Genomic DNA, 24,294 nt, shown 5'->3' with positions numbered 1-24,294 from the left:
CATCCTTTTAGAGATCTAGCGTCTTGGGCAGAAAATAATCACAATATGATCTCAGGTTAACTTGGAGCGTACTTGGAGAGACGCTGATTTAAAATTATCACTGGTTTATCAAGCTCTCCATACTTACTTTCTTTCTACCATTTCTTTTCTTAAAGCAAATAGTCTTCTGAATTGATTTATTATTCTTTACTAATGATGTTGCTATAATAAATGGTAACAAAACTATAGTTGTTTAGGAGAACGCAACAGTCTATAACTAACTATATGGTTATTGAATATAATAACAAATTACTCCACATACATTAATTACTTTCTCTCCGCCATATCATCCAGCAGCCAGTTAGAACGTCATAAGTTATCTTGCCTTTAAGGTAACAGCTGTGGAGTAATTAAGTATTTAAAAGACTTACTTGTTGTTGTTGTGGTGTAATTATTTGCTGTCTCTGAAGTCTGAACTTATAAAAGCTATCACTGTGTGACGATTTTCCTCAAAAGTGCTAGTCAAACTACTAGACTTTCCCCAGACTTTCCATTATTAACAAACAAACAATCAAAACACCAAAATCTTTCACCAAAATTCTATAAAAAAGTTTTAATATTGCTCAAGAGATCAGTCCCTTACCACTGACAGTATCCTGAGTTTGATAAAAGTTACATAAACTCCTATATTACAGTAGGGCACTTGGGCTCATACTTAAGAACGGTTCAATTTAGATTTTTTTTTGGCTATTATTCGCGCACCTTCTGCTACGGGACTTGGATGTCGTCACGAAAATAGTGCCGTACCGATACATTTGCCGTGCTTTTATATTATTAAGAGTGCCGTACTGTTCCCCGCTTCAAAAATAAAATTTCAATTTTTGTTTTGGCGGGAGAATTTTCATCTGGTCTGTGAATTGTATTTCTTGATATTTCCGGGGGGAAACAAGTGTTTTTTTAAGGAAAGGTAGGTGGTAGCACTAATTTGATTGTTGCAGAAGAATGAACAATAGAAGGAAAGCAACTTTGTACTTTCTAAAAAGAAGATAAAATTGCGGACCGAATGGTGGGTCGGGGCTATTTTTCCTTGTTGCTGAGGCGCCGTAGAAGCGCGCCAAAGTTGGAAGATGAGTTTTCTTTGAGAAATAAAGTGAAATCACTTTTTTTTATCAGGCTTATAAAATTAGCCCCGACCCTGGGCTTGATTCCACATGTATAGGCCCACATTTTTCAACAGTTGTTTTCCGTCAAGATCTTCTCAAATCGTTGCTTTTTTAGATAAACTGAGATTTTAGGAGCCGTCTTTGAACTCGAATTTCAAAAAATTCAAGGCACTTAAAAGGATGATTTTTCTTGAAAAAGTAAGAAAAAAGGTTATATTTACTAGAAAAACTTATTTGACGCTCGTATTGTTTACAGTTATTTCAAAAATACATTAACAAGTCAAGCTTTACAAAGATACCGAATCTTGGTTTATTTTGCGGACCCGCATTTTCCAGCTCATTGACGCACTCGAGCGTCATCGCCATCGGTGACGTCAAATTTTGCCACCGCTCAAAATAATGAATATCACTTTGAAATTTTGTGCTTAAATTTTGTATGAGAGCTCCCCTCAAAAAAAGGTTCAGGGGCATGGGGTAAAATTTCTGCCAGATTCGTGTAATTTACAGACCAGACTGAAAATGGCCATTTTGCCATTCTAGGGGTTTTCGATAAATATCAACCCAAAGCCTTGATTTCAACCAAAAGATTACAATAATTATGGATTATTAACCAAAAAGCCGGTCTCTGTGGCAAAAATATTAAACGTGTGCCCGGCTACTTGGGTTAATAATCCGTTAATAGCCCTGCAAGCACGCGCCTGCAAAAATAAACCAATGAAAGTAATTAACAAGTATATTCTATTGTTTTACATCGTAAAAACTCTATAACTGGTCTCTACGGTAAAATATTGACCGGCCACGTGACATCAATTATCCAATCAGTTTTCTTAAAAATGATTGACAGTTGTATTGCAGGGCTATGAATAATCTTGCTGACCAGTAAATGACAATTTGGGAGTTTAATAGTAGTAGTAAAAAAAAGGAAAACGCGTGATTAACAAGGACGAATAAAAGAAAACATGGAAGTCAAACAGAGAGTGATCTTATAATATCTGAAATAGCTAATTGAGAACAATGCTGGGTGATTTGCATGAAATTGTTACGAAATCAATTTTTGGATGGTTTTTCAAATACTTCAAGCTCACTGATGTCTAGATAAGCCATTTTTGGTCCTAAAGTAGCACTGGAGGGTCCTTTTGCTGGAGCAAGTAAAAAAAGAACCTGGGAGGATTGTTTTCCAGAATTTTTTGGGATTTCATTCAAAATTTGTCCCGTGCGCGACACGGTTTAGTAATGTGACCATCTTGGGAAAATTTAATAGAGGCTTAGTGGATTGAATTTCATCCAAATTGTTATGTTTTCCTTTCAACATATAGATTGAAATTTAATAAAAATCATACAAGAGCGAGTTTTGTCTTCACAAAGAATTCATTGCTATTGGAAACTGTGTTAGAAAAATTTGTCCCGTACCCGACATCTCAAAGCTATATGGCTCTTTCTGTATGGAAAACCCTAAGAAATTTCTATTCTTACTATTTCAGATTATCATTTGCATATGAAAGACGATTTCCAAATACTTTGATTTCAAAAGCCAAATCATTTTCAAGTCTCACCTTGGCTTTAGCGTTTTCACAGGAAATAAATATCACACTTGTCCCGTACGCGACACTCAAAGATTTTAAAACACCAGTCAACATCTGAAAACTTACTTACCCCTATTTAATTTGTCTACCTATATGTATCAAAAGACACTATTGTTTGTTATTAGTTGCTTTTTCGAGTTTTTTTTTGATTTGTCTGTCGCGTACGGGACAAAACTGAAATTTTTCTTGTCCCGTACGCGACAAAATTTGAAAAAGTCTTAAAATTCACAAAAAATCTTATTTCCACCAAATTTTTTACATTGATTGGATAATCTAGACTAGATTGCTTCCCAAAATCCCAAATATTTTTAAAGTTTTTTGCCATAATGAAAAATATTGAGGTTGAAATTGCAGATTTTTGTTAAAGTTAAAAGGTTCATGAAGATTTCTCAAAAGTTATTTTGTTCTGAAATGAAGTTTTTTCTTCAAATTGGAAAGCTGTTAATATTGCTACAATTTTGTCGCGTACGGGACAAATTTTTGGCTGGGAAGCCCATGGAAAAATTTGAAAATAGTAAAACGCTCTATAAAGTGTGATGAAACTATTTTTTTCTGCCCAAGTCTTTCAAAAAACGCCCACCGCCCTAGAATTGATACAGCGCAGTGCTCAACTATATCACGTTTTTCAGTAAAATAAAAAAAATGGTGGATGGGTCTGGGTACGAGATTGACGGATTCAAAAATAAAGCATTTTGGTCTCCCTACACAAACGTTGTAATAAAAAATAATTTGATTAAATACACTTCAAAATTCATAAACAAATTTAAGATCAGTATCTTTCAACCATTTCTCTTCCCACTGTTCAAATCGTTCAACCATTTCATCGGTTAGATATTCTTTCCACGTTCCACTTTTACCTTTGTTAATAAATTTGCCAGCATAACCATTATTCATCGCTTTTTTCCTTTCCTAAAAGTATATGGAAGATTTGTAGAATGACTACAACTATGCGAGATTAGTTTCGAAATTAAACCTTTTCGACTGTGATTATGCGGTCAGGGGTCGTTTGTATCCGAACGGGAAAGAGATCGGCTTTTTTGGGAACAGAATTTGCTTTTAGACCAAGTGGGCTTTTCTAGAAAAAACTACACTCTCCACTGTTACAGGGGGTAGGGTTTGAAATGAGGTAGAATTCCACATAGGGGTCTACAAAAATCCGTCAAAAAATAAGCAGAATTCCATTGAGGTAGTGTTTCAACTCCTGTAAAAATCCGGAATCCCAGAAAGGTTTGGACTGGAAATTTAAGGGGGGTTACAGTATATCCGGTTGGAATTCTAATGGGGTAGGTCACAAAAGGTTGGAACTCCTAAACAGGGGCTGTAGAGTTTCTTTCTGGAAAAGCCCGATATGATTCCTAAAATAAGCATTAACGAAATCAACTTACCTCAAAATATTCGTCCTTGTTAACCATAGGATTAGCTTTCATTTTTTCAAAAGATACATGGTCACACAATCTCAGTACATCTTCATCTGATATTGTAACTTCTAGGAAGCTGGCAATTCTTTTAATAACTTTTGGTAAATCTGCTTGCATCTCTTCATACCTTGTAATCAACAAATTTGGTAGCTCTGATTTCTTGTTCCAATAACTTAAAACATGTTTGAAATAAGGACCCCAATGCGGTCCTAAATCTTTTAAGAATAAATCAAGCAGTGTTAGCAAATCTCCCATGCAATATTCTCAAATGGTTGAGATAAGATATGATTACATCTCTTGGATTTCGAATAACGTTGATCATCTAAAGGTAGAAATCAGTAAGAATTAAAATGGTAAAGCTCCTGGGAGTACTTAGACAAAAATATGTGTTGGAACGTGCGGACGGTAAAGGTAGGCTTTTTCACCTTCCAAAGTCTCTAAGGGTTACAAAAATAACATTAAGCCGAAATAGTCTCTCTGAGGGTCGGGTTTTTTACGTTTCACAGTCTCTCTAAGGAAGCGAAAAGCACGAAAACTTTAAAGTCTCATAAGGTCAAGAGAATTTTCGAAACAGTTTCTGAGGGTCACTTTTTCACCAATTTTGTCTCTCTAAGGTTCACTTTTTCGCCAAAATTTAGTCTCTCTAAGTGTCGGTTTTCGGTCTGCATATACCCGATTCTCCAGCCCTAATACAGGGGGTAAAATAGGCCAACTATTAGGATTCGTCACATACGATGCAATCACCCCTTTGCTCTTTTTCAAATAGTAACCCATCAGAAATATATTTCGCCTTGGGTTCACGAATAAAACCTTCGAAAAACCCAAGAAACTGATATCACAGGCTAAACCCCTGAAACTCCAAAATTTGATGAGAAATTCAATACAAGTCAGTAGATACCCCTTAAAAGCAACAATACTAGTATGTTTAATCTACCAAAATGGCCCAAAACCACAAAATTAAGTTCCCGCAAAAGTTTTCAAACGCGAAAAACAAAGGTCGAATTATATACAGAACGGCTCTAATTTTCTTTCAAGTCATAAATCCGCAAAATTAAGTTCCGCAAAACTACGCACCCATAAAAAATAGTTCCCTTAATGTAATGAAAGGCTCAATTTGTGTCTCAACCTAAACTCTAGAAAGTCGATCAGAAATTGGCGTCAAAATGCAGCTGACGTTACTTCCTCCAAGAAATTAACAGTATAGTATCCTTTATATAAATATCAAAGACTTTTACCCAGCCTGATCTAATTGTCTGGTTTTTGTTATACTTAAGAAAAATTTTCTGGGTAGTGTTTTAACAAATAAACAAATCGAACATACCTTGATTTTTTTCTCTAGTAAATCTCTCGGTAACATATCGTACATTAGATGAGTGTGCACAATTCTTGGTCTTTCCATATTCTTTACAAATTCAAATGAGCTGGCTTGTGGATCAACGTAGTCGTTAGCAAAAAAGTCATCACTAGAAAAACAAAAATTTCTAATGAGGATTTTAGACCGTAAGTTGGGACGGCATCAAAACCTAGTTTGCCTTATCGAGAAGAAGCTCAGTGTGGGTTACTCACTGGCCGACTTTATGGTGTCTAAGCATGGCGATTTAAAACACCATTCGCCAAAGCTATTTTGAGTTGTCTATTGGTTTTCAGAAGTACTAAAGCTAATTCACAACATATTCATGTTTAAGAGCATAAAGTTAACTAAACTTAAACTTAACTTAAGAATATAAATCTTATTAATTTGACATACCATAACATTGGAACTCGGACGTTCAGATTTGTAGATAAGGCTTTTTCAAGGTCCATGTTGTTTTTTAAGCACCATACTATTTCCTGTGTCCATCTTGTACCTAGAATAAGAATATTACGTTTGAATATGGGGGGTACTAGGGTTGGGGGATGTCGGGTACCATAGACCCGCTAGGACCCTCTATCCATTGAAAAGGAGCCGTCCCGGTAAGAATAATTCCCTGAAAATTTACATTTCACCCCCTTCGCAACAGTATACTGAACTCTTATTCCCCACTGTGAAAAATACTGAAATTTTGGCCATACCCACTGTACTGAAATTTTATGAGCTGTAAACAATTAGAATTTGAATTCCTCCACATATTAAAAGCCAGGGGGTAAGTAAGTAAAATTCAGCTAATCCAAAACTCATTCAGTACCCAGCTGGCACACAACACTGTTTCAATGTCCATCTAAAGTTCATAACTTCCATATAACGTTATGTGAACGTCGAAAGGACGCCGTGTGCCAGCTGGGTAGATACTAGTAGTAGCTTACCAGATTTTGGATGGCTTGTAATCCATACATCGTCTTCATAGCAGGTAACATTTTGAATCTTCTGATGAAAATTAGCTACATATCCCTCTCTGAAAATTTGCCCATACGGTTTTGCAATGACTAAATGTTCGTTCTTCCAGGAATGCGATTCGTTACAAAATCTTTTGGCATCTTTGTCTTTGATCAACTCTTCGATAACCTCCATTATCTTAATTTATTTTACTGTAACAGAGAAAATATTTATGAAATATATGAGTAAAAACAAAATTAATATTTCAGATGAATTCAAATTGTTCAGATTTCGGATTGCCTAAAATCATTCGTCGTTAACCTACAACCCCGTATAAAGATTAACAGCAAAACCATGGCGTTCAGATAAATGTAATCTTAACTAACTCAAAATTAAGTAAATAATACACCTTTTGAAAAAATAAACATTAAAGCATCACAAATAAAAAAATTAAACAACTTTTTTGGGTGGGATGATTTGAGAATAAGAATCTTCGAGTGGTATTAAATTCTGCACTTCCACCAAATCAGATGGTTGTTAATTTTGTCTCTGTATCAAGTGGTGTCAACCTAGCAATAGTTCCCTCCTGCTTACTGCTAGCTGTTTAGATAGTAAAAGGGAGTTCATAGTTAGAAATTTAAGTAATAAAATTTTAGTAAAGAAATACGTCAACAGATATATAATCAAAAAAATTTCTTGTATAAATCAACCACCACCATCGACCACGAGGAAATGACTTCTATGAAATAAAGTCAGATTGATACACTTTAAGAGTAATACCCGTGATATTATATTTCCTATTATATTATACTATTTATATTTATTATATTTTGTATATTTTTATAATTTTTAACAAAGAATAATAGAGTTTTCAATCCAATTTCTATTTGTTCACTATCGGTATCGATACCGTAGAAGACTGAAGACGTTCCCATGCTGTGGCATCATGAAAAGAATTAATTGGTATTACATGGTATGATGATAGCCATCGGTTTCTTCTTATACATCTCGTTTTGTAAGAATTACTTTGTACAAGGGTGTCATGTATTGGTTAACACCTATGGTGACATCAGTTAGACTTGGCAGCAATCCAGGTTCTGGTTCGATATAAAAATCAACCAATAATCTTGTTAGAGCTATAAATAACTCTGTTCTTGCAATTTGCTCACCAAAGCACACGCGCTTGCCCATCAAAAACGGTAAGTAACTTTTACAAATTTTTGGTGAAAAATTTCCATTTTCATCTATCCAACGCTCTGGCTTAAAGATTTCTGGATCATTCAGTTACCGCTCGTCCGATGAATATTCCAAATGAAACAACACTTGAGTACCCTTTTTGATGATTTTCCATTCAGTGAATATCTTCGTTGATTTATGTGGTAACTTAAAGGGCTATTGCCAAACGTAAAGTCTCTTTATGATAGACTGAACAAGTGGTAGTGAGGATTGATCGCTCATTTTTGGGTATTTTTTTGCACCAACCATGTGTTTGATCTCATTGTAAGCCTCTCTCATGTATTTTGGATGATTAATAAGTACAAAATTATCCAAGAAAGACTTACAGCTGTATTGTCAACACTCGCATCAAGAAGGTCCATCATCACCATTTCAATCGTGTCACGTGTTAATTCGCTTATTCCATTTTTTTGAAGAAACTCTTCATCACTAGATGTATGGATAAACAAGTCCAACATATTTTTCAACATTTCCGGTTTCAAGTTCGTCTTATGTTTGTTAAAAACATTTCTGAAATGTTCATCTCTCTTTGCTAAGTAGCTTGATAACATTCTAGTCGAGTGAATAGGAAGATATTTCTGCCATCTCAAGGGGATTAAGGCGGGGTCAAAATGCTTGCAACGTTACAAATCATTTTCAGAAGCTCATTTTGGGCTCAAACAAAGCGTATGACTAAGTAGAATAGAATTCAGTCTAGGCAGATGTTTTTTCACTTTGAAATTTTGCGTAATTCGCAAAAATCCTCAATTTTGCGCTATTTTGATGACGTCATAATAATTAAAATCCCAATAACTTTTGATACAATTACCAAAATAATTTCAAATTTTGACCAAAGATGCATATCAATAATGTTCTCAGAATTAAATAAAAAAAATTATGAAATTTGATGACGTCATCATTTTTAAGGCAAAAAAACTAAAATCCTCAAAAAATGCTGACGTCATCAAGATTTGAAAATTTTGAAATTTTTTTGAGAATTTGCATTGAAATGCATCTTTGGTGAAGTTTGCAAATTATTGCTGATTCTATCAAGTTATTGAATTTCAATTTTTATGACGTCATCAAAATAGCGCAAAATTGAGGATTTTTGCGAATTACGCAAAATTTCGAAATGAAAAAACATCTGCCTAGACTGAATCTTATTTCAATTAGTTATACGCTTCGTTTGAGCCCAAAAGGAGCTTCTGAAAATGATTTGTAACGTTGCAAGAATTTTGACCTCCACGAACCCGCCTTATTCCCGTGGAGATTTTGAAATTGAAATTGGATCACCATGATATACAGCATAATGTAAATAGTTATTTAATTCTAATATCTTTTGAAATGTGGGGTTTTCTATATTTTCGTATCTTTCACCAAGTACTATTGTGGAGATAATATTTGTCATGAACAACCCTAAAAGTGGGAAAAAATTAAACCATTCATTACTGTAAGCCCTTCTACCAGGAGTTTATTTTTTCTTATTCATTTTTCATCTTCATTTTCGACTTTTTTTAAAGACTTTTGACATGATGACATCCCACTCACAATTATTATAATTAAATCTCATAAGAAGGATGGAGCCAAAACGCCAAAATATACTAAGGTTATCAGTTCTATAGTTTGAACTCAGGGAAAATATTTCTCCCTATCCCGGTGAAGGTAAAAATTTCAACCCCAGTGAGTTTTTTTATCTCAAATTTTGATTTTATTCAGAGTCACCTCACAGGGGTGTTCAAGTAGTAGATATTGTCAGAAAAATGAGACAGGGGCGTTCAAGTATTAGACGTACAAACTTTCGCTAGCAGAAACTTTCAAGATTTTTGCGAATTTTGACCTTTTTCGCGAAAGAAAATGTCTTTGAAAATTCTTAACAAGGCGATTCGCGAAAGTTTATGCTCACAAAAAATTCTTGAAAAAGTTGAAAATCTGTAAAGTTTTGAAATCAGAATAACAAAATAGTAATTATAGCATTTTTATTCCTTGAAAGCCTCATTCAAGTCATATATTACCAGTTTTTAATCGAATTCAAGAAGCATTTGTCACTTTTAAGCTATTTTTGGTGTGAAAATTTTCATTTTTGATCACCCAATTCACAAAAGTTTATGCTCGCGAAAAATATTTTTTCCTTAAATTCGCGAAAGTAAATGTCGTAAATTTCGCGAATTTTCGACCTCTCATTTGGATCACCCAATTCACGAAGGTTTATGCTCGCGAAAAATATTTGTTCCTTAAATTCGCGAAAGTAAATGTCGTAAATTTCGCGAAAGTTTGTACGCTTAAAGTAGATAGTGTCAGAAAAATGAGGAGCACTTACAAATCGATTGTGGTTCAAAAACTTCCCAGTAGATTTCCCTTTTTTCTCAAATATTATGGCTTTGATTGCAGATATCTTTACTTTTGACAGAGGAAATTAGAGACGTTCGGTAGATAATTTCTAAAGAAACTGTCTGAAAAAACTTACTTATTTCCACGTTAAGATTGACAGGTTCATTAATTTTCTCCATTAATCGTCCATTCATTTGTTCAACTTCTTGTGCAACTTTCACTTCAAGTTTTCCATCTAGATTAGCATACATTTTTAAGGATCTGATTGCTAATTTTCGAAGCATTAACCAGTGTGAACCATAATCAGCAAAGACTAAATCTTGATAATTTCTTGTTATCATAGCAAATGCATGGTGGTTTGATGGCCTACCTGCGAATTCAGCAGATTTTGTCACGAGCGCCTCTTTGGCTTGTTCTATTGTATTCACCATGACGATTCTCTCCATACCAAAGCTGATCGAGAATACATCTCCATAAACTTTTGTCAGTTTTTGATATGTTTTGTGAGGCCTTTTAAAATCAATACAATGCAAGTTCCCGATTAAAGGGAGAGGAAAAGGGCCTGGGGGATAGTCTTTCAAATGATATACATGGTTTAGGTAAACTATCAAATTGTATACAACAACAGCCAACAGGAGATATGTTATCCATTCTAATATCATTGGTATCATTTTCCATGGAATGTTTTATAGTTGTATTGCCTTCAAACTGTTCATAGAACAAAAAAGAAAGAGATTAAATTTAGCTTGCACCAGACGAACAAGGATTTTCCCTAACACAAAGTGATAAAAGATCGCGTGGTGGGCTATTCGCTTTTAATTGTGCACGTTTTTTTCCTACCATGTGGAAACCACTCTCAAGGGAACTACTCTAACTACACTGGCATGGTTTCCTTATGGTAGCAAAAAAGAGAGCAAATGGACTTTAGTATATTACATTAAATATCAATATTTCGTGAATATTTGGGTACGGATTAAAACATGGTCGTTTTTTATTTATACTTGCACTTGAAACCCATTAAATTGAGAAAAATTGGTCCAAAAATAATGCCGCTTTTCAGTGAAATATGGAAAATGTTGAGCCTTATTACGCCGACCCTTATTATACACCACCAGCCAAAGAATAACACCATGAAGGTCCAGTGTAAAAAGGGCCGATGAGGTAATCAATGATAATTGTTTTAAAGGATTCGGTACTTAGAATCTTGGAGCAATGCTGAATATGCATTCATTGTGTCATTTTTAGGTTTTGAACCGTTATTCACTCAGGCAAGTAGCGGCCTGTGCAAAAAAATCGATGAATCGTGACGGCCGTGACGGCCAGTTGTTCCACCCCTTTTTATCAAAAAGTGTTTGTTTTTTTCACTCTTCATATTAATACCTTTCCAAAAAGTCCTGGGCCAAAAATTCTTTTTCAGCCATTTTGGGAAAATTAAGGCATAACTCTTTTTGCTGACGTCACCAAAAATTTGAAATACTATTAACTCCTGGATTATTTATTGAAATGAGCTCAAATTTTATGCGAAGGTAGGGTGGATAGATGTCTTTCATTTCCAAAAATTTTTTGCTGATGTAAAAAATTGACCTAAAAATTGATGACGTCAGCTTTTTTTGAGGAAAACGAAAATTGTTGATTTTTGCTGACGTCATCAATTTTGAGAAAATTTCTTTTTGAGAAACGAAAGGTATTTGTGAATCCTACATTCGTACCAAATTTGAGCTCATTTCGACAAATATTCCAGGAGTTATTAGCATTTTAAATTTTTGCTGACGTCAGCAATAGTGTTTTTCCTTAATTTTATCAAAATCGCTGAAACAGAATTTTTTACCCAGGACTTTTTGAAAAGGCATTAATATGACGATTGAAAATAACCAAAAATTTTTCCCGAAAAAGTGGTGGAACAACGCGTTATTTGATTGATTCGTTAATTTTTCGCACAGGCCGTAACTTGCCCGAGCAGGGGTGCCTGAACCTTTTTCGATTTAATTATTAGAAAAGTCCGTGTTTTACAAATTTGTATTATAAAAACTTTTTTAGTCCGTATTAAATGTTGTCCGTATGGACTTTTTAGTCCGTGAAATACAGTAAGTTTGAACGATCTTGATGACATATACATAATGCAGGTTAAAAAATAAAGTACACAAATTTGCTTAGAAAAAAGGTTTGACAAGGCCTGAAAATTAGCTTTCAAGACATCAAGAAATCTAAGGCTAGAGTCAGAAAGTCCAAAACAACAACGCTAATAATTCTACAATCATGGACGAAATATATTGAGAATTCTGTGTATTTCACCGTTATCCAGAAATTAAAGTTCGGGCGAGAATGACGATTTCGGGCTTGCCATTTGACCTCATCGAATATTTCAATTTTGGAGGGGTTGACCAGCTTCTAGGCTATATTCTCAGCCTTTTTGGAGCATCTTTGGACTCAGAATTAAAACTCCACATTCGCACCTTAAATTAAGGTACTTCCAAATCATTTGTGGTTTCACTGGGGATTTCCCTTTTGTCCCAAATATTATGTCCATGATTGTAGGTGGAAAAATATACTTACTAAAACACTTGATAGTGCTTTAAAACTTCACCTCAAATGCAAGAAATTCTTTACCATTAGCAAAAAAATGCTTTAAGTTTCGAACATAAAAATCCCTTCTTGAAAGATATCAAATTCTCTTCTCACTCATACTCTTCAAGAGCGACTTTGCGAATAATACAAAAAAGACATGAAAGACAACGCTGTCAAACGCCTTTAAAATGCTACGTCATAAAAGGCTACACTAAATTATACAATAGGAAAACAGTATCAAAAGTCTCAAGGGACTACGCGAAACATTAATGTGTTAAGACACTACGCTGGAAAACAAAATAGAGAGCTAATTATTAATTAGTACCGACATCAAAACAATTCAAATTGCGACCATATAATGCACCGACCATCGAGTTTAAAGCTCCGAAGGGGCTAGAGGAGAAACCTATGGATGGGAAATGAAGATACTCAATTTCATATCCATAATTAGTTTCCCATCCAGAGAACGCGCCTTAATCATGACGACGGGTTGTATCTAGTGGTTTCTTTGTTTTTGAGTACTACGTTTTTCGAAATCTAGCGGTATATTTTATTTTCAATCCTGCGTTTGTGTGAAAACCACGTGCGTGGGTGTTCTGGATGGGAAATCAAGTGTCTTCACTTTTCTTGCCTGAGAAAGGTTAAAGATTCTCCTCTAGCTCTTCGGGTTTAACCCTTTTTTTACCCTTGTTGCCATATAGTAACAAATTAAAAAAAAATGAAAATTAAAATTTTTCTTAAACGGCTGGATTATTTCGTTCGAAATTTTCAGAAAAATTCTAGCAACAAAATGGGTTAATTTAAACCATATTTTACAGGGGGTGGTAAGCATTTTCAAGAATTATTTTCAAAAATCTGAAAAAAAAATTATTTTATTTTTGAATCCTGCTCATCGAGAGAGTTTGTTTGGTATATAAAACGTAGGGGATGCAAAGTGTTACCAAAATATGGTAAAGAAAAGGTTTTAAACTCAATGGCACCGACAGTAAGCAGTATCTTTTCTTCAGTTTTCTTCCTACGTGTAAGATTTCAAAATTCCCATTTTTTCAATTGCGCATAATAGACCTTATCGGAGTTTTTTATATTTCTAAAAAAGCGATGCATTGTGGGATTGTTTCGAGTGTATTACAATAAAATTCCCTCGAAGAATTCCTAAGAGATTTCTATTGTAATACACTCGAAACAATCCCACAATGCATCGCTTTTTTTTAAATATAAAAAACTCCGATAAAGTCTATTTGAAGTGTCTTAAGGGCTCTGCCCATACAGGGTGTCCCTAATTAAAGTATCGAGTCGAAACACAACTATGAGTAGAAAGTTTTATGTGCGTGTTTACAAAATTGTATTTTAAGCTCTCCCTCTTTTTTCTTTGTCATTACGATTAATTTATACGTTGTAACTACCTTTTGTAATAAGCCTGTGCGATGGAGAACGTTCTTATATTTTAGCGATAACACACACAAACTTTTCTACTCAATCGCATGTTCAAACTCGATACTTTAATTAGGGACACCCTGTAGTGAAAAATCAATTTCAGAATTTGAAGATAAAACCTTATATTTTTGCTTATTTGACATGTTTAAGAACAAACTGCTTTTGAAAAGATAAATTTAAGTAAATACATCATGAGTAATTGAGGAATAAGTGTGGCATGGACCTTGATAAAACATCATAACGACGTAATTCATATACTTTTCACAAAAAAGCCTAATCTCCTTCGGGAAATCATTTTGTTGTTTTAGACTTTTTTTAAGTTAATGACAAATAATTTCCTTATTCAGATTTTTTCGGAAAGATTTTCTATTTGGCTACATCCCAAGTTATAGCTGTTTTCGTATGGAAATTTAGTGGAGAAAATTGCCAAAAATGAGGTTTTTTGGAGATTTTAAAGGAAAGATACTTCCACAAAAATTTTCCGAAATAACATTTTTAGATACTAAATAGCTACATCACCTTAACCAAAAAAAAATTCAAAATGTTTCATTTTTACCGAAATTAGGGCTTTGAAAGGTGAAATACTCTTCTTCGAAAAACTCTTCGTTTTCTTCTTCATTTAATTTTTTCATTTCTATTTTTCGATTTTTAAATTCTATAAGTAAGTAAGTAAGTTTGCGACCGCAGTCGAGGGCGACCCGAAGGCTCCCTTTTCGTATAGCTGTCTACCCGAAGGTAGGGGAAGGCGCCACTCCTTTCCCTGGATTTCTCCACTTACCCTTGACCCGTCTCTTTAGTTGCTGAGCATCAAGCAGAGAGGCATCAAGTACCATTTTGGGAATCTTTGGTATGATCCGGCTGGGGTTCGAACCCACAACCTTGTGCACCGTAGCTGGATGCTCTACCTTTATGCTACGGTTTCTATAAAGGTAGGTTTAACAGGACATATATAAAAAGTTATACATTAATTAATCTTTTTAAAATGCAGAAATTGCCGTTTAAGTTGGTGTACAATCGAAAAATTGTCCAGAGCCCTTATGTACGGAAAACAACTGGACTTTCATGGCGAAAAACTAGTTGTGTAAATAAGAAAAAGAAATTTTTCTATCGCAATTTTTCTTTTAATTTTGAGTCTATGACAGTTTTTCAACCAGTAACGCGGTGGTTTGAACAACACTGGGGAGGCAAAATGGAAAATTTGGCAATTCGGGGCCCCTTACGAGGAAAATTGAGTGTATACATATAAACTACGCGAGCGTAGTGGGCGTGAAAATTACTCGAAAATTTCTTCTCTTTTTAGGGTTGAAAACTGCTATTTGCGAGGTAAAAAAGGGAGAAGGGAATTTGGTTTGTCTTTTTGGATTGCCTTTTTTTTCGGCGCCCCCTAAAATAAACCACTAGTAAAATAACTAGGGCTACTTTCCGCCTCTGCCCTCTGCCACTACGCTACTGTTTGTAACATAGAGGAGGCCCACCAGCGGTTAGTGTGATGGAGTGATTGGGGTTATTTTTTGGTGTGATCGCGTGATTTAGAATATTTTTTGGCGTGATGGCGTGATCAAGCGTGATCGTGATAAGACAAAATTTTGACGCGCGATGCATGATTTCAACTTTAGAAATGCGAGAAATGCTAAAAGTTGGACAGTCACATTTTCACAACTAAAAACACTTTTGTAATTCACGCATTCACGCATTCTTTTTTCAATTTTCATGCATTCATGCAAGCCGCTGGGGGGGCCCTATTAACATTTTTATTAATCAAAAGATTGCTCTTGGGAAAAAATGCAACTATCTTTTAGTTGTAGAAATTGCTTTTCTAAAATTGTAATCTTACGATAAATCTTGAATTGATGACATCGAAGGCATCTAATTAAAAGGTTAAAGAATTTGATTAACTTTTGTTTCTTTTCGTATAGTAGCATCAGAATTAAAGCATGAAACTACCAACCAAGTTTCATGGTTAAAAGCCATACTGTAAATAAATCTACGAAAAAATCGAAGCTCCTCCTTTGAAGACTTTGAAATATTATCTTATTTTAATGGCCTTTTTAAAGGCATATAAAGGTTTTCACGTGGGGGCACCCTATAACGTAAGTTAAAACTACAATCATGGTCGTAATATTTGAGAAAAAGGGAAATCCACCGGGAAGTTTTGAAACCACAATCGATTTGTAAGCGCTCTAAAGTAGGTTTGAAGGATAGAGTTTTAACTCTGAGTTTTAACACTAGACTTAAGACCTTAGGATCTCAGGATCCAAAAATTCAAAAATAGTCCAATAAGGCTCAGAATATAGCCTGGAAGTCTGCAAACCCCTCCCAAATTGAAATATTCGATTAAGTTAAAGAGATAGCCCAAAATCGACTTTCTCGCCAGAACTTTAAATCTTGAAAAACGTTAAAATAACCGGAATTCTCATTCTATTTCGACCATGATTGTAGTTCTAGCTATATGAGAGGGCCCGAGATGTAAAATTTTCGCGCTCGCTCCCGTTTGCTTTATTTTAGAACAAAATTCCTATAGTAAGGGTGCACCTAATTGGCATTTTTGTCGATTTGCTTCACAATTCCCGTTTTGATTGAGTGCCATATCAATCCACTATAAAAATCTGAATTATACCACTTAATAAGGTGTAAAGTTTCATAAATTGATTTACTTTTTTTCCAAAAATCGCCTCCTCACACCCTCATGGAATCAGGGGGTTGGTCTTAGTGAAACACAATGCAAAAAAAGTTTCACCTTCGGCTTACATTTTCTCCTTTTCCTCCAAATACGTAAACTTGTAGCTACTCTTTTCTAAAACGGTAGCCGGAAGTTTGAAGAATCAAGAACTTTTGCGTGATGCGTGATGGGAGAAAAATTTGGCGTGATGGCGTGATTGGCGACCCCGCTGGGGGGGGGGGCCTCATAAAGTGTGTCATATCCCTTCATACAAAATAACCTCCATAAAAAATCGTCAGAAAAACCCTATCATACCTTGAAAATCTAAGTGGTTGATACCATTTTTTCAAACAAACCGATAAAAATAAAAACTGGTACTTGGCTGCCGCCTCAAGACTTTAGGACTTTGAAAAATTCAAATCTTTAATTTAAATATAGCAGTACCTGAATTATACATTATACTTGAATGTGAAACTTTAGTGTTACTTTGCATTTATAGTATTTATCAATCATCAGATATAAAAAAAAAAAAAAAGAAGATATGCTGACTTCCCAGCCTCACCCAGTAACGGAGCCCATTATTGAATCAACAACTTAATATAAAATATGATGGGGTGGTGCTATTTTGCACAAAAAAGAGGTTCTAGTATGGTTAACCGACAAGCGGATTTTTAAAATGGCGATAAAATCATAATCAAATTGACTATATAATATATTTTAGTTTTATATTTCGGTTTTATTCCATGTATAGCTCGTACACTTTTTACTATTTAAATTTCATTACTTCATTGCAAACATTCGAAAGATGCGTCAGGGGCTTTTTCTACATTCTCCGTTTGATCTTTCCTTGCTTTCAATTCCCAATATTTGGAATTTTGCTCACTTGAATGGTTGGAATCTTTTTCTTTTTTTAATATAAAAAACAGTTAAATAACATAAATTTCAATGTATAGCAATGTGCCCTCCCGGTTATTACCATAATGGCTTTATGGCAACTACTGAGCTTGGGCACAGGATGTACGGTTACACATTTTGTAGATTGCATTGTGGAGTCACAAGAGTGTTCAAACTGCGAGCAGCGAGCAATGCATAATGCAAATAGTGAGCGTCTTAAATGAAGACTCTCCACCCAATCCAAGAGTGCTCAAACTACAAAAGCAGCGAGCCAATATACAATTATAGCAATATGCCCTCCCAGTTATTACCATGATGGCTTTATGGCAACTCCTGAACTTGGGCACAGGATGTACGGTTGCACATTTTGTGGATTGCATTGTGGAGTCACAAGAGTGCTCAAACTGCGAGCAGCGAGCAATGCATAATGCAAATAGTGAGCGTCTTAAATGAAGACTCTCATAATTTTCAAAAATATTACGAGTTTTTATGTTTGACTCTTTTCAGTTTTTAAAATGTTCCCGTTTCTAGGGAAATTTTTCTTAAAACGTCTTTTTCGGGTGGATGCGAGGGGGATCTTCGAAGGAAATTTGAAAGTGGTCGTGCGCTCTTTTAAGCGCGCGTATAACTTATGTGGTTTACATTTGTGGATGAAAAAATTGGACTTGGGTGCGACGCGGAACAGTGAAAAAATTGGACTTGGGTGCGACGCGGAACAGTGAACTAATGAGTCCTGGGTACGACGCATAACAGTGAAAAACGAGTATTGGGTGTGTAGCGGAACAGTGAAAAACGAGTATTGGGTGCGTAGCGGAACGTGAAAAAACGAGTATTATTGGGTGCGTAGCGGAACAGTGAAAAAAAACGAGTATTGGGTGCGTAGCGGAACAGTGAAAAACGAGTATTGGGTGCGTGCGTAGTGGAACAGTGAAAAAACAAGTATTGGGTGCGTAGTGGAACAGTGAAAAACGAGTATTGGGTGCGTAGCGGAACAGTGAAAAACGAGTATTGGGTGCGTAGCGGAACAGTCAAAAACAAGTATTGGGTGCGTAGTGGAACAGTGAAAAACGAGTATTGGGTGCGTAGCGGAACAGTGAAAACGAGTAATTGGGTGCGTAGCGGAACAGTCAAAAACGTATTGGGTGCGTAGTATTGGGTGCGTAGCGGAACAGTGAAACAGTAAAACGAGTATTGGGTGCGTACGGTGAACGTAGTGGAACAGTGAAAAACGAGTATTGGTGCGTAGCGGAACAGTCAAAAACAAGGTATTGGGGTGCGTAGTGGAACAGTGAAAAAACGAGTATTGGGTGCGTCGTGGTAGTGGAACAGTCAAAAACGAGTATTGGGTGCGTAGCGGAACAGTCAAAAACGAGTATTGGGTGCGTAGCGGAACAGTGAAAAACGAGTATTGGGTGCGTAGTGGAACAGTGAAAAACAAGTATTGGGTGCGTAGCGGAACAGTCAAAAACAAGTATTGGGTGCGTAGCGGAACAGTCAGTCAAAAAAAACGAGTATTGGGTGCGTAGCGGAACAGTGAAAAACGAGTATTGGGTGCGTAGTGGAACAGTGAAAAACAAGTATTGGGTGCGTAGCGGAACAGTGAAAAACGAGTATTGGGTGCGTAGCGGAACAGTGAAAAACGAGTATTGGGTGCGTAGCGGAACAGTCAAAAACAAGTATTGGGTGCGTAGCGGAACAGTCAAAAACGAGTATTGGGTGCGTAGTGGAACGTGAAAAACAGTATTGGGTGCGTAGCGGACAGTCAAAACGAAGTATTGGTGCGTAGTCAAAGTCAAAACGAGTATTGGGTGCGTAGTGGAACAGTCAAAAACGAGTATTGGGTGCGTAGTGGAACAGTGAAAAACGAGTATTGGGTGCGTAGTGGAACAGTGAAAAACAAGTATTGGGTGCGTAGCGGAACAGTCAAAAACGAGTATTGGGTGCGTAGCGGAACAGTCAAAAACGAGTATTGGGTGCGTAGTGGAACAGTCAAAAACGAGTATTGGGTGCGTAGTGGAACAGTGAAAAACGAGTATTGGGTGCGTAGTGGAACAGTGAACAGTGTCTAATAAGCTGTAAATATACAATGGGAAAACAAAAATAACAGCTCCTAAAACATATTTCTATCCAAAATACTTGAATGAAATTAAGCAAAACCGGTTGTGAATAAATAACTATTTTGCCTAGAAACGAAAATGTAACATCTCAAAAAGAAGAACAAATCGAGCGACGTACTATTTCAATAGTAAAAGGCATCCCTTTTTGTATCAAAAGGTTTACATTAAAACAAGTGCTTTGGCTAAATTTCAAGGTAGGAAAAAGATTGTCTCTATCAACTGTTTAAAAGTTTTACAGCAATAACATGGTCGTATTCATTAGTCCTTTTTCTTTAGCCCCGCATCGAGAAAAAAACGAACCAATAATATAAACTGGAACAATTTAAAAAGTGAAGCTACAGTCTATTCACGATAAGAGTGCACTCTTTTTTCTATAATTTTTTTTTAATTTTTTAATTTTCATCTTCACATTTTGAATTCTTTCAAAATGATTTTCTAATCCAAATTATTCTACTCATGATTATCTTTTCAACAGTGCCAAATTTATTATGATCAAAGCAGAACTTAAAAAGTTATAGAAAAAAGAAAAAAAGAATGCTCGTTGAAAAGATAATCGTGAGTGGGATATTATCCATCAAAAAATTCGAAAGAAAATCAAAAATGGAGATATCCACATCCACAAACTTCAGATTCACTAGAGAAACTGGAACTCTTCTTGCTAGAGACAGCATGCAACATAGCCTAGGCTGCATGCAACAAAAACGAGACGCAAAGCTTACTGGTTAAAATTAGTTTCACTATTCGATTGTGTCTCTCACTTGACGTATACTAGGAAAATAGAGCAAACAGTTATCGATATACGTTAGCCTAATATTTTTTACCTCAATAATGATAACATAGGCGAAAACTTTGAAAAGACTAGCTACCTCACGTAATCTCGCTATTAGCGCACGATTTCAAAACGCGCGACTACTTCATTCACCGCTTTGCCACCGCTTTCAAAACCGCGCACCTATCCACCACCCGAAAAGCCGTTTTAACAAATATTTCCCTTCTTATTAGAATCGGGAAATATTTAATAATGAAAATAAAAAAACTTAACAAAAACTAAAACTAAACTAAACTAAAATTAATGAAGCAAATTTAATTTATTAAGTCGATTACGAATGTATTGTTCCCGTATTGTTATTATTGCATCATTAACATAACGTTGAATTTTTGTTGGTTGTACTAACGTTAAGTAGTAACATTAAATAAATGTTTATTTTTTTGTTAAAATTAACATTGAAAAGTTATATTAAATTGTAGTGTTTCAGGATCTAACGTTGTTGTTGTAATATTAAAGTAACATTAAAATGGTGTTAGCTATTCTAAAATTGGATTATAATGTTAAAGCAACATATAATTTATGTTTAATCATTAACATTCTAATTTCAATGTTAAATTAGCGTTATTTTAGGGTTTGCTAATCATGTTAGAACACTAAAATGACCATGAAATAACGTTAACATAATGTTCGGTGCCAGCTGGGAAGTAAACATGAAGTCCATGATTGTAGAATAAAATATTGTGATACTTTTTGTATGCTTATAAAAGGGAAATTTTCAGTTGCATTTTTGCGAATCTTGTAATTACATATCATCATTTTTCATTTCTAAAGGACAGATCCCTAATCTTTCACATAATAGTTTTATAAATAAGAGATCTTATCGAAACTTACAAGCTGCACCAAGATTTATGTAATGATATGATATTTGTGCAGCTTGAGCCCAGCTTGAGCCCAGCTTTACAGAGTCAAGTGCAGTCGTGCAGTCAGCTGGGATGTTATATGTAACAATGCCAGTATTATTAAACTCAATAATTAATCCGTTTTTATACTTTAAAATGATGAGCAAAGTGGGCTTTTGCACAAAGTTTAAAAATAGAAATAGATGATTGAGAGCATCGAGTAACATTTCGAACACAACTGAGACCTGAGTAAAAGATTCCAAGTAAAAAGCAAGTGAAGGTTTCTGTATAAAAATTTATTGCTCTTAGAAGTACTTCGGTATTTTGACCCTACTTGTAGGTTGGCAGCAAATGTATTAAAACCAGGTTTAGACTTTTACAGTAAATTGAGGTTCGAATCACTACGAAAAAAATGCCGATCTTGTAAAAACAGTTCAAACGAATCATCAAAACAAAAAACACGCGCCTTGGTCCATATATGCACATGTTATCCTAAATTACAAACACTATCAACTAAAATGCAAACACTATCAACTAAAATGTAAACACTATCAACTAAAATGTAAACACTAACAACTAAAAGGTAAACACTAACAACTAAAAGGTAAACACTACCAACTAAAATGAAAACACTATCAACTAAAATGTAAACACTAACAACTAAAATGTAAACAATAACAACTAAAATGTAAACACTATCAACTAAAATGTAAACACTAACAACTAAAAGGTAAACACTAACAACTAAAATGTAAACACTAACAACTAAAATGTAAACACTATGACAATATGAGAAATATTTTACGAGTTCCGAGATTTTTCCGTACAATATTTTCCGAGCCTTTAGGCGAGGAAAATATACAGAAATCCGGAACGAGTGAAATATTTCCAAATTGTACGAGCAAATGTCTGATAACTGGTTTATCGTTGACCCAGAAAATTAACTTTTTGTGTTGGAAAAAAGCACAGGGTACTTTTGTAGCAAAGTGACGTTAGATTGCTGCTACCGCTACAATGCACAACATCTTTTCGTCAATTTATATTTTTACATGTAAAATACAAGATATATTGTACTCTTTTTAACCAATCAAATTGCAGATATTTTTTGGATCGCCGATAATAGATTATAACGCTACAATAGTTAAAATGCTTAAAATTTGCGTCAAATAGGGTAGGGAAAGAGGAAAAGATCCATCAAGTGTTTTATATCATATAGATATATAATAATTAGCATTGCTTCAGCAAGATCAGCAAGCAGCTTCATAAATAAAGTCTCTTCTAATATAATTAACAGCGGAGACAAAATAGGCAGCATTTTTTGACAGAATTTGAATTAGATAGCGGTTTTGTACTTGTTGAAAAGAGAAGCATGAGTTCAATATTTTAAATAAAAATGTGATGAAGAAAAATATAAATTTTTGCTTTTTTTGACGTTTCGATGACTTTTTTTCATCATGATCACAATACTATATGAAAAACATTTTCCACAATTTTCCACATGAGTGGAATATTATCAAAAAGAAATAAATTAAATTTAAATTCCAAATCGTACAATCTGGGTCGTGGAAATCAGAGGATATTGTGACAATTGTGCTTAAGTTTTGGTAGCTCCATGTTTTGGCTAACCCATAATCAGTTTTGGGGAAAATTAGTCCCCCTGCTAGTAATAAACCAATATACGCTAAAAAACCTACCAATATCTGTAGGGCGGGAGGGTGTTAAAAAATTCTCCTTGACTTGTACGCCTCCATCTTGGATCGTCTTGGAAGTGCCCCGGTGGCGCGGGCCCTGCTTTTTCATGATGGAAATTTTTGTAAGCACGAAGAATAACCCAAAAAGACAAAATCTAAACCTTAGAATAATCATTACATATATCTTGGAACAAAGTATAAAGTTAGAGTAGCAGTGGTTAAATAAAATGAATAGATGTGTTTAGAAAACATTGGCTTGTATACATCAGTTAACATCATTTAGAGTAAGGCGGTCTTACTCCACGTTCCCGTCTCCGACCAATATTTGATCTCTCATTCCACAGATTCTTCTCAAAATACAATTTGTTATCTTCGTTTTCGTCTCCAAATTCATCTTTTTCGTCTATTTCGTCATCGTATAAATATTCGCAGCTGTAAAATTGAAAGAGTAAGCTATCTAAAGCTTAAGTTCGATATTAAGTTTGATATTGAAACAATACTATTCGCCGTAAAAGAAAGTGGAAATACTTATTTATTATTCAAGATTTCCTCTACATATTCGTTCTTAAACCTGTGTCGTGCCATTGTCAGATATATCCGCACATTTTATTTATATTTGCAATCGACGGACTATCCTACATGCATTTAATCTGTCACTGAGCCCCAAAATTGAAAATTTTCTATAAATGAAAAAACAAGGGCCTGATCTATTGACCATACCTTCAAAATAACCGTTGTTGTCTTCGTTCGATTAGATTTAATAAATGCATTTAAGGGATTAATAAGCTCGTGATATTTATCAAAAAAGACCACACGTTAAAGATGATCTGCAATTAGCTCGAATTGGCTTTTTACATTAAATTGAGCATCTTTCAAGTGCAACTCAGTACTAGGTCATCAAGTTCAGCTTTAAACCACTGAAATGGAGGATTTCACTGTTTTTCAGCTCAACAAGCCGAAACAAATAGTTTGGGATCGATTTGAAGTGTATAAAATCCCACACAATGATGGGAGGATGGACCTGGTATGTGCTGCCCTTAATGGTGCCTCTTTGGAACTTGACAGTCCCACTAAGGGTCGGAAAAATGCAAAAACTTTTTGCACCTGAAAAGTCCTAAAAAGGGTCTGTGAAATTCACAAAAATGCGGGTCCGAGGATCGTAAGTCAGACGGCATATTCCCGTCCAGGTCCTAAACCGAGGAGCCTAGATACTTGAAATGATCAGAATTTAGCTTAAATTGTTGGATTGATAAGAGATTAGAATTTCCATAAGATTGATGAGTATTA

At 35.0% G+C, this 24,294-nt stretch overlaps 1 protein-coding gene and 1 long non-coding RNA gene across 2 annotated transcripts; both read right to left on the bottom strand.

The window, feature by feature from the left end:
• Positions 1-3,379: 3,379 nt before the first annotated feature.
• On the bottom strand, positions 3,380-4,389 carry LOC136819671 (uncharacterized). Its single transcript, XR_010848469.1, has 2 exons — positions 4,111-4,389; positions 3,380-3,634 (listed from the first exon to the last, which is right to left on the bottom strand). It is a non-coding gene; the product is annotated as an uncharacterized lncRNA (long non-coding RNA).
• Positions 4,390-7,202: 2,813 nt separating this feature from the next.
• On the bottom strand, positions 7,203-10,694 carry LOC136819795 (cytochrome P450 2J5-like). Its single transcript, XM_067076036.1, has 4 exons — positions 10,116-10,694; positions 8,926-9,067; positions 7,999-8,224; positions 7,203-7,720 (listed from the first exon to the last, which is right to left on the bottom strand). The coding sequence occupies exons 1-4, from the start codon at positions 10,648-10,650 to the stop codon at positions 7,436-7,438; spliced, it is 1,188 nt and encodes a 395-aa protein (XP_066932137.1). The 5' UTR covers positions 10,651-10,694; the 3' UTR covers positions 7,203-7,435.
• Between the last annotated feature and the right edge of the window lie 13,600 nt (positions 10,695-24,294).

This window comes from Clytia hemisphaerica, unplaced genomic scaffold (assembly GCF_902728285.1).
Source record: "Clytia hemisphaerica strain Z4C2 unplaced genomic scaffold, Clytia hemisphaerica genome assembly, whole genome shotgun sequence".
Lineage (NCBI taxonomy): Eukaryota > Metazoa > Cnidaria > Hydrozoa > Leptothecata > Clytiidae > Clytia > Clytia hemisphaerica.
Note: the sequence above shows the minus strand (reverse complement) of the source record. Positions and strands in the feature narration are given on the sequence as shown.